Consider the following 11,098-nt stretch of genomic DNA (forward strand, 5'->3'; position numbering starts at 1 on the left):
CAAAATAATATACTTTTACTATAGTATTAGGAAACATTAATACTTGTTTTTATGCGTTCTTGTTGTCAAACAGGTTATATATGAGACTTGCATAGGTTATATATGTGACTAATGTTTAATATTCTAGACCATAAAGTTACGAAGAACACTGCACGTAAGTCCATCGCCTGAATATTTTCTACGGCTTGATACTACCTTTGGAGGACGTTAACATTCACTTTTCAGACCACATAAAATATTGTAATACTATTGGTCAGTTGCAGGCCAATGCTGCGTTAGCATTTTTTGATGCTTCCAGCAGGTTCGGGTACGGAAAGCGAAAGCAACGAGCCAAGCAACGGTTCTTCATCGGCCTGTTTTCTGTTTGCTTTGGTTTGCTTTTTCTTTCTGCTAAATTGTTTTTTAATAATTTGTACAGATATAAGTAGCTGCATTGTTTTTCCTCTTTTCTGCACTTTTTAAGGTTGCTATATAGCTAGCTAACTATATCTAGAGCTAGCATGGAAAACGGATGTTAACCGAGAATGATGATGATGATGATAGCTAGAGAGCGTGTGATGCTAGACCATGCTACATGCTAGGCTTGCAGAGCCTTAATCCTCCTACAAACTAACTATAGGTTTTTTATTAGCCAATCATCACTGTGGGAAAGGTTAAAGCTACTGTTGTAATCTAAAAGTTAAGGAGCAAATTTACAGATTATTGTAGCTACGTGCATGTATCCAGGCAAAAAAATAGCAGGCAAAAAAGAAGGACCGCATAGATGGATTCTATTGTGACATAATTTGTTTACTTTTCAGTAGTAAGCTTTTTGGCTTTGGCATTTGCGTGGCAGAAAAAGAAGATGCTGGGATTAGGTGAAGAGAGGTCTTTTTACACTGAATTTCTTCTTAAAACCATTATCCAGTGAGATTGATGTCTTCTAATTTATTTCAATTAATATAAAGTCCTAAGAATGTGTGAGGAAACGAACTGATAATTTTGTTTGAATATATTATATTCAAACAAAAATAGTTGATTTTCATTATAATATCATTTTAGAAACAAAATGGTTGATCCTACAGTTATAGATAATATCATACATAATTTAAACAAGTGCAATGATGCAATCTTTTTGGAGAATTCCTTGACAAACATATTACAACAAGAGGTTTTGTCACCTGATTCACCACTTTTAAAACTGGAGGATAACTGTTTGAATTTATCTGCCTCTGGATCAAGTGACAGCATATTCAGCTGTACTGTTTTGTCAGTTCCAGATGGCGAAAATATACATCACATTGCAAGATTCTTTGAAGCAGGAGGCTTTTCTGGATTCTACCGAAATGTTGCACATGAAAAGATTAAGGAAGATCTATCATTATATAGCCTTCTTCCTTACCAATTTTATAATGAAATGGATGTTGATATATGCTCCAAAAGGAATATGTCCTTATTCAAGGCTTTGAAAAAAGGTGCAAATATTTAATAAAACTGTGGATATTTGTTATATAATTATGAAACCAATCAATTTTTGTTTAATTTTGTACATGTTTTAAATGTTTATATATATTCATTCCTTCATTCAGGTAAACATACACCTCAGTATGCCAAGGATAGGTCATACAGAAGAGTTTTGATTGACAATCCAAATAGCATCAAAAATATTGTCAATAATGTGAAACCATCTGTTGAAAAAAGCAATTGTAAATGTCTCTTCTTCATATGCTATGTTATGCATCGCCTTCAAAAGCCAACAACTTCTTTGGATAGTGGATTTGAAAGAAGGTAAATGTGTGGAATAAAAAAGTAGTATAAATAATATATATATATATATATATATATATATATATATATATATATATATATATATATATATATATATATATATATATATATATATATATATATATATATATATATATATATATATATATATATATATATATATATATATATATATATATATATATATATATATATATATATATATATATATATATATATATATATATATATATATATATATATATATATATATATATATATATATATATATATATATATATATATATATATATATATATATATATATATATATATATATATATATATATATATATATATATATATATATATATATATATATATAATATATGTTATGTATAACAGGTACATGGTTTGTGATCAAGAACCGTCTTTGTGGGAAAACCTATTATTGACCTACCGTGCCAACAAAGTTCAATCAACTGAACTTGTGTCATTTAAACTACCAATGATTCACCATGAGCTATCCTTGGAGTCTCAGTTTTTTTATATTTCTTCAATACCTAACTTTCATAAATGGGTATGGTGTAGTGATGAGATAAAGCAAGTAGAGGTAAAGTATGTTCAAAAGTTCTCAACAAGCTGTAGAAGATATCCAGCATCTCCAAGAAACAGAATTCTTCAGGTTAGCAGCATATACATGGTGCTCCAAGTTTGAATAACAGGGATTTCTTAAACAATTTTATTTTTATTTTCATATTTATAGGCATGTAATTTCAGAGGTTCTGAAGAAGCTAGCGAAGTAGTGATTGCTGTTTTAAATTGCATTCTTGGTAACATAGTAGAAATACCTTATTATAAAAATAAAAAATTGCCAAGCACAACAAGAAAAAGGAAATTCCACCTGATTTCAAAGAGAAACAACAGGAAGAATGCAGAAGAGAGTGATGGTGATGAAGCAGATGCCTCTGACTCTAATATACAGGTTGATATTATGGAGAGTAGAAAACTTCAAAATGTAGCTTCATCCAGTGAATCGTTGTATCAGTATTTTTGTGGACAGTTGTTCAACTATGGCACCTTCAAATGGAGAGTTAAATCAGCTACAAAGAATGTTGTTGTCATGAATGATTACGATTGTAACACTGGTGAATTTATGGTTTGTATATATTTTTTGACTTTTTAATTATTTTTAGGTTATTGGTTCTACAGCTGTTCAACAACCTTTAGTCATGTTTTGTAACTTTATACTATTTATATTTTGTAGCATTTTGAATATGTTCATGTATTTTCAACTACCACAAGTACTGGTCCAACCTATTATTGCAATTGCAAAATATTTTCTGTATCTCAAACCTGTGTTGAAGCTCCAGAAAGATTTGATGTTAGGTGGCTGGGTGTTTCTTGTTTACATGTGCGATTGCTTGCCAGTGTTGTTTCACTTCTCCCATCTTCTGATCATATTCCAGAGCCTGTGAGTGCTGATGTCAGCCTTGTGAATATGTCAGTTATTAATGATGGCTTAAAGTGCTCAGAAACAGTTGTTGAGGAACTTCCTGCTAAATTAAATGTTCGCAAATTCTCGATCACCCATGAAGATTCTGCTGCAATTGTATCTCTTTTCAAAGTGTCTGGAACAAATAGAAAAGTTGTTCAATGCAAAAATTCGTTATGTGTTATTGACAAAGGATCAAAAAGGTCAATCAAAAACATAACCACTGCTTTTGACTTATGTCCTCATTTGGTGTCATTTCGAGACTTCTATTTGACCAATAATGAATCTGATGACGTTGATGATATCAGTGATGAAGATAGTAATAATGCTAATTTTCTTCCTGATAATAAGGTGTGTACTTTCTATTATCTATTATCTATTTTTTTTTTTTTTTTACTTTTAAACTATATATTCCCAATCTATTTAAGTGTATTATCAGTGGACTTATTTTCTTTTATTTGTTAACGGCATAAAACCACGCTACAGTTATTATTAACCACCATACAGAACCTGACAATAAAGTTAGACTACACGACTGTTACGTAAGTTACACATTGTATTTCCAAAGCGAAGGTCGCTGGTTCAAATCCAGCTCTTCTGAAATGAAGATAGCTCAGTGGTTAGAGCGTCGCTTACCATTTGTAAGATAATAAGGTGAAGCTTGACTATTAAATATGATTATTTAATATCATATAATGTCTTATAATCATAACTCTGAATTATAGTGGAAAGATGTATTCAATGAGGAAACTGGTTTGTGGCAATTTAATCTTAAATGTCCCAGCAAGTGTGTCGTAGATGGCGATCCTTTTTCTACAAGATTGCAAGATAATCTAAAATTAAGAGATAATTGGAGTGAGGAAAACGAAGACATCGATTTTGTACCTGATATGAATGGAACATGCCCATGTGAGGTTAGTATAAGGCAAAGTATACTGTCTTTAGTAAATAGAATGTTTTTTGTTTTTTTGTGCATGCATTATGTGTAGGGAATAATCCTTATAACAAAATGTAGAACTTATCGCTAAGACTTTCTTTATAAATATAATTAAAATTGTCACTTTAGGCTGGTTGGTTTTCAGATGAATTCCCACAAGGAATTATTGGAAAGTCAACGGAGTCTAAATTGTATTTGGACAGGAAAGTGGTTAAGTGCAACGTTTTCATGCGTTTGTGCTTGCAGAATTGTTGTGAACGTAAATGGGATGGATGGAATGAATCCATATTCAGGCTTTCATCAGCTACTTGTGCGGGTTATGAAATATGCTGGGATTTTGTTGATGCAGTAAAAACAAGTGGTCAAACGTTTAGCGGTTTCGTGACGGTTATGAATAACAGTTACAGGAGAAGGAATCACGGTGCCCAAAAGTTTATGTCAGTTCCAGTTTTTATTGATTGGTTCTTCGCATGGGTTTCAGCTATGCAAATTGAATTTCGTCAGCAATGTAGGTTGTGTGGAGGCGAAAGTAAAATATTAGCCTGTGACGGTACAAAGTTAGGAGTGGGTTTTAAAAATACTTTCGTTGATCCCATCGAAAATGCTGAGGGTGGGGAAATTTTGGAGACAACATTAAAACGGCTTAATCGTTGCTTTATATTTAATACCCCCGACCATGATTCTCGTGATTTCAGTCAGGCGAGAAATTTGTTAAAGGAGCAGTGCCAAAAGATTATTGATTGCGACCCTGGTGTGGTTGAGACAGGCATTACAGAATTTATAACTGAGTATGCTCGACCTGCATATCAAAAAATGATTTCTACCAATTCGGATAGCAAAGAACGGTATGCATTGGCCAAGTTCTTTCTTTTACTTTCATCCGACGCTTCAGTAGACACTGTGTTGCCATTTCGTTTTTGTCAAGACGTGTTAGATTTTGTTCAAAAGATTACTGATGAAGAATTAACAACCGCCGACCTACGATTATTTTTGTACGAACTGAGGTTTTATGCTCCTGAGTTATCTTCCTTGTTATTCGCATCCTCTATATCGTCATCGACTGAACTTCCAAGCAACGATGTTATATTGTTACTTAGATACCTGGTGGCATTTATAAAAAATGTACACTCTCATGATGAACCACCGGAAGATCCAGTACCTATACCGAAAACTTACAACCCTGCTAAATATGGACGCGCATATTACTTTAATACACATGGTTGTCAAGTTCGTAAAATGCGACAGTTCACTATTGACACAAAAGAACGTATCCATGCCAATTTTGATGACCCACCAGACAACGCATGTGAGAAACGCTTTCCAACAGTTTCGAAAAAAGGAACAACCTACGTATTTCTTTGGTTTTGTCCTTTACATGGACATTGCTACGGCTTCCATACAATTCCTGGAAGCGAAGGACGAAAGGACCCTGCCGCGTCGCTATTAACCCATATCAACAGCGCTCCTGACGACATTTTTTACGATTTTGCATGCAGTCTTTCGGAATATTGCAAAAATCGAGAATCTGGATTTTTTGCAAAAACAAGGTTTTTTCACGACGTATTTCATGGTTATACGCACAAATGCACCAACGCTTTCAAGTACAACCGTCTTCTTGCTTCAAGTGCGATAAATTCTTCCATTTGTGAGCAATTTAATAGTTATATTCAAAACATAAAGTCCTCTTGTAAATTGATGTCCCAAACGCATTTTGCGTTGTATCTGCAATTTTTTATTTACTTGTGGAATCAACACAAAGATGAATCACATAATAGAAAATTGAACATTGCGCTGTCTGGACGTGCTGATGATTGAAATCTCATTGTTTGTTTGTACTGAGTTTTTTATGTATCGAAGATAATAAGTTCATAATATTGAAAATTGTTTTCTTTAAATTAATTTCTATTCATTCCTGAAAAATATTCTTTTCGACCAAAAATTCAACGAAACACACAAACGGAGTGCGTATAGGCAATAAAATCATAGCCTAGTCTTCAATTCAAAACTTTTTCTCCTGAAAAACAGTTTTTCGACCAAAATTCAACGAAACAACACAAACGGAGTGCGTATAAGGAATAAAATCTTAGTCTAGTCTTCAATTCGAAAGTTTTTCTCCTGAAAAACAGTTTTTCGACCAAAATTCAACGAAACAACACAAACGGAGTGCGTAAAAGGAATAAAATCATAGCCCAGTCTTTAATTCGAAAGTTTTTCTCCTGAAAAACAGTTTTTCGACCAAAATTCAACGAAACAACACAAACGGAGTGCGTAAAAGGAATAAAATCATAGCCCAGTCTTCAATTCGAAAGTTTTTCTCCTGAAAAACAGTTTTCGACCAAAATTCAACGAAACACACAAACGGAGTGCGTATAGGCAATAAAATCATAGCCTAGTCTTCAATTCAAAACTTTTTCTCCTGAAAAACAGTTTTTCGACCAAAATTCAACGAAACAACACAAACGGAGTGCGTATAGGCAATAAAATCATAGCCTAGTCTTCAAATCGAAAGTTTTTCTCCTGAAAAACAGTTTTTCTCCTGAAAAACAGTTTTTCGACCAAAATTCAACGAAACAACACAAACGGAGTGCGTATAGGCAATAAGATCATAGCCTAGTCTTCAATTCGAAAGTTTTTCTCCTTCGCGGAAGAATTTTTTGCGAATCGAACCAAAGAAAAAATAATTAATTATCGATTTATTTTTTCCCCTCAATCCATTAAAATTCATCATAGAACATATTAGAATATTTCGTTCTTTTTTACTGTTTTGAGACTAGTGATGAACGCCCTTTTTCACTTCAACGGTAATATCCACATCATATATTATGTCTTTTATTGTACAGGGAGGTCTTGAAATACCTTGCAGGGTTAAAGTCTTTATGCCTCGTGCAATAAGAAAAAAATTATAGTTGACATTCACAAATACTTGTTATCAGTAGCATACTCACGTTTGTATTAAAGAAGACATAGGTACCGCGCGCGTAGGGAAGAGAGCTATTTGTGATAATTTCGCGAAAATGTTTTTCGCGAATTGACCTATTGTGAAAAGTTTTGCAGAAGAAACATTTACAAATAGCGAAATTTGCGAAAAGTTCTTCCATTAGCTCAATAGAAGAACTTTTCGCGAATTAATTGATTACTTTCAGAACGGTATTTCTCTTCATATGTTTCATAGAGGCCTTTATTTCATGTGTATGGAATGATTGTTGTTCTGGGAATGTTTTCTAAAATGCTTTTTGTAGACATAAGTTGCTAAAACAACCGAATCTCATATGTATGGATTGCTTTTAAAAACAGAAGTTCTCTTTAGAATTTGTTGTAAAGCCCTTGTTAAAAAATGTTATATTATTTCATGTGTATGGATTGATTGTTCTTCTGGGAATTTTTTCTAAAATGCTTTTTGTAGACATAAGTTGCTAAAACAACCGAATCTCGTATGTATGGATAGCTTTTAGAAACAAAAATTCTCATAAATTTGTTTTGTAAAGGCCTTATTAAAAAATGTTAAATTATTTCATGTGTATGGATTGATTGTTGTTCTGGGAATTTTTTCTAAAATGCTATTTGTAGACATAAGTTGCTAAAACAATCGAATCGCATATGTATGAATTGCTTTTAAAAACAGAAATTTTCTTTAAAATTTGTTGTAAAGGCCTTATTTAAAAATGTTATATTATTTCATGTGTATGATTGATTGTTGGCCTGAGAATTCTCCCTAAGTGCTTTGTATTGGCATATATTGCTGAAGCAACAGAATCTTACTCAGAAAAAAAAACAGAATTCCTCTTATAAATATTTTGCAAAACACTTGCAAAAAATGTAAACTTCAATTATGTGCATGGATTGCTTCTTGAAATAAGAATTCTTTAATGGTTTGGATAGGCATTGGTAGGCTGTAAGCAAATAAATAAACCATATGTAATTAGTTTTAATAATTTATCAAAAGTATAATTATATAATTTATACTCTATTTCATAAATACAACGACTAAGTAAATATCAGTCAGAACAATATTAGACAAGGAAATATTTTGCACAACCACGTCTGTGGTAGTACAGTTAGGTTCATGCATCTTTTGCAGTTTTGCGATTTAATGTCAATAAAGCTGATGTAATTTATAATCACATTAGGTATGTCGCTCAAAACAGTTTCCAAATAAACTTTTGATAAACTTTTATTTTAGATCAAAATCACTAACTAAATTATTGTGCATAATGCATATTCATTCTATTGCACTTTCTAATATGAAATTTCACTAGAAATAAAAATGACAAACTAATAGAACAATTCTCTCAAATTTTGCACACAAGAATTGATAAGAATGTACAGATTTGGTAATATAAAAGGGTCCGACTATTGTGTTATTAAGACTTTTTAAATTGAAATAAGAACAGACACTTTGTAGTTGAATTTGCATTGAGGAAAAAAAATAGACGAAATCATTTTATATATAAAATAGAACTTAAAAATGAAAAAAATGAAAAAACAGCACCAACATTCATCTACTAAAAAAGAGATTAAAAATTTAGGATAAAATTATAAATTTCACTTGTTTTAGGGATATATCTCTACTGTCCTCGGCATCGTAGCTTTGGCTGTATATACTATAAAAAAATAAGTACACAACATGAAAAAACAAAAGCAGGAATTGGAACAATCTGTTAAAAAATATTTATGACTCTTGTATACTTTTTTAAACAAGTTATGTGAAACTTTAACAAATATACAAAGTTTCCTCAAAAAATTATTTTTTAACATTCACAATCTATAACGAAGCATAAAATACATGATAACAAAATGGAAATTCATGTCTTCTTAATTGAGCAAACTTTCTCAGGTAAAACTTGAGCCTAAATGTTCTTGCATTTAACATTTAATGTGTACAAAAAAACACAAAAACTCACACCCTAAAATACATTTTAATATATTTAAAATAACTAATATTTATTATAACAAAACAAATGTTCTGTCATAATAAAATTTTGAATTTAAAATTAAAAATCTGAATTAAAACCTGAATTTTCTTAGTTAATTTTATAACATTTTAAGTATATACAAGTCCCAGCAATTTGAGTATAACTTATTTGTTAGAGCCTGCTATTTAACTTTTCTGTCCAATGTTTATGTGTGCACATGAGTAAATAATATTTTAACACAAAATCATAATATTTCTGTCACTATAAACTTACTTATTGCACCAAAGGACTTTCCCTTTGTTAGCAGCAACAACATGCTAGTTTATTGACTTTTCTTGACTACACACAATGGGGCTTAAGCCATATTTTCTTTCCTATATTTATCACTCATTTTTAAAAGCTATAACCTCTTTCTCCTTTCTTTAGGTCATTCCACCCAAGTCCAAAACATTCTTTGTTTCCTTTTCTATTTTTGTTATTGAAATGCATACTTAACTGGAATATCAAATTTAAGTGCCTATCAAACATATCAACACACTAAAAGTAAACTGGCATTAATTGAGGGTAGCTGCCATGCTAAAAAGCTAACATTTAAAGTTATTAATTTCGCAAAACATCAACTAAAGTAGTATTGTTACAGATAGGTAGAAATAAAATTAATTTTTTAATTTTTGGCCAGCTATACCTTTAAATGATTTGCCAATGTTTACAAAAAGCTTTTTGTATACATGAGCATGCTTTCTAATACGTAAAAAAAACAGAACCAAATAAGGTATATAAAATGCCTACTAAAGAAATTTATACATTTTTTAAACACAGTGTCTGTACATGTATATTGAAAGCAGTTCTAGAGTTTGTATAGTAATATCTGAAGTCATCATATGCATGAAAGTTTTTTTTATGGTGAGATTGCCCGGAATTGACATTGACTTTGACTGTAAGGTGCAAAAAAACTTTTTCTGGGAGTTTTTTTTCAAATTTATTTTTTAGCAAAACTGGTCATGCATTCAAAATATGGAAACTAGAACATATTTATGACAGCCCAGCCTTATTTGAACTGGTATACTATAATAGAACACAGCATCCCTTTATGGTGCTACTTAAAATTGGCAGAAAAAAGGAATACCTTTATCACGGAATCCCTGATTTGTAGGCTTGGTCCAACTGGCAAATACACTTGTTTAGAGAACAAGAATTTTTGAGCATCTTATAGACGGTTTCCTTTGTGTACATTTCCAACATCAGGGTGTTTTGGAAAAAAATGGAAACGATACGTGAAACGAGGCCATCTTCAGTCCATTTATCCATACAAAGGCATTGGTAATACTATAAATGGATTCAAATAAATCACAAGGCATCAATCTGCTCCAACGATGTTTCTGTGAGAAGAAATCCATACAAAAGATCTCTGTCTGGTCCAAGCTTAAGCATTTTTTCCCTGCCAGGCAGATGTCAGAGTCAAAAAAGCTAAACACTAAAAGTAAACGAATAACATCAAATACTGCAACACAGATAGGCAAATACATACTTTTTAAAAATGTTAATTTTTACGTACAGATACGGTAAGCTAGCTATTATAGCTAGCTACCACACATCCCGCAATGCCATTTAAAAAATATGTATATATTTTTCATAGCTATATATTCTAAAGTTTATCTGTCTATTGTTATCAAGTCAACAGAAAGTCAAAACATTAAATACGATGAAGAAATTTAGGAGTGTTGATGTTTGGAGGAAATACCCTGGCTGGCTTCTGTGCATGATATAAAATAATTTGCATACAGCTTATAGTAAATACTGCAGGGTAGCTAAACTTAACAATGATGGAGAAGAACCCTTAAGAATAATACCTGGCACATTTCCCTTGCTATATTACCAAAATTTTCGTCAAAAATGCTAGACGGGAAGCAACTGTGTGCAAACAGAGCGGCCATTATGAGACAAATAAAGGCAACCAATCACACGCGCTCATACCGATACATTACGTCATTTATACATGGTCTGAAA

The 11,098-nt window shown here is 31.8% G+C and overlaps 1 protein-coding gene and 1 long non-coding RNA gene across 4 annotated transcripts; one reads left to right on the forward strand and one right to left on the reverse strand.

Annotated features, from left to right (window-relative positions):
- Positions 1-200: 200 nt before the first annotated feature.
- LOC130653972 (uncharacterized) lies at positions 201-10,985 on the forward strand. 3 transcript variants are annotated; one of them, XM_057456472.1, is made up of 6 exons: positions 201-1,454; positions 1,569-1,767; positions 2,338-2,431; positions 2,513-2,905; positions 3,014-3,592; positions 10,082-10,985. In XM_057456472.1, exons 1-6 carry the CDS (start codon positions 1,049-1,051, stop codon positions 10,127-10,129), a joined length of 1,719 nt encoding a protein of 572 aa, XP_057312455.1. In that variant the 5' UTR covers positions 201-1,048; the 3' UTR covers positions 10,130-10,985. The 3 variants fall into 3 exon arrangements, with proteins under 3 accessions (XP_057312455.1, XP_057312454.1, XP_057312456.1); XM_057456471.1 differs by lacking the exon at positions 10,082-10,985 and having other exon boundaries at positions 3,014-4,390; XM_057456473.1 differs by lacking the exons at positions 1,569-1,767; positions 10,082-10,985 and having other exon boundaries at positions 1,270-1,454; positions 2,152-2,431; positions 3,014-4,390.
- On the reverse strand, positions 8,095-11,085 carry LOC130653973 (uncharacterized). The gene is made up of 3 exons (XR_008984315.1): positions 10,942-11,085; positions 10,218-10,565; positions 8,095-8,779 (listed from the first exon to the last, which is right to left on the reverse strand). It is a non-coding gene; the product is annotated as an uncharacterized LOC130653973 (long non-coding RNA).
- Positions 11,086-11,098: the final 13 nt, after the last annotated feature.

Source organism: Hydractinia symbiolongicarpus, chromosome 8 (genome assembly GCF_029227915.1).
Source record: "Hydractinia symbiolongicarpus strain clone_291-10 chromosome 8, HSymV2.1, whole genome shotgun sequence".
Taxonomy (NCBI): Eukaryota; Metazoa; Cnidaria; class Hydrozoa; order Anthoathecata; family Hydractiniidae; genus Hydractinia; species Hydractinia symbiolongicarpus.

What these genes read in the sequence shown, in the direction of transcription:
- LOC130653972 (XM_057456471.1), top strand. Translation starts at nt 1,049, where the DNA reads ATGGTTGATCCTACAGTTATAGATAATATCATACATAATTTAAACAAG. An exon ending in ATTCAAGGCTTTGAAAAAAG is followed by an intron (nt 1,455 to 1,568) that starts GTGCAAATATTT and finishes TCCTTCATTCAG; the next exon opens with GTAAACATACACCTCAGTAT. An exon ending in GTAACACTGGTGAATTTATG is followed by an intron (nt 2,906 to 3,013) that starts GTTTGTATATAT and finishes TATATTTTGTAG; the next exon opens with CATTTTGAATATGTTCATGT.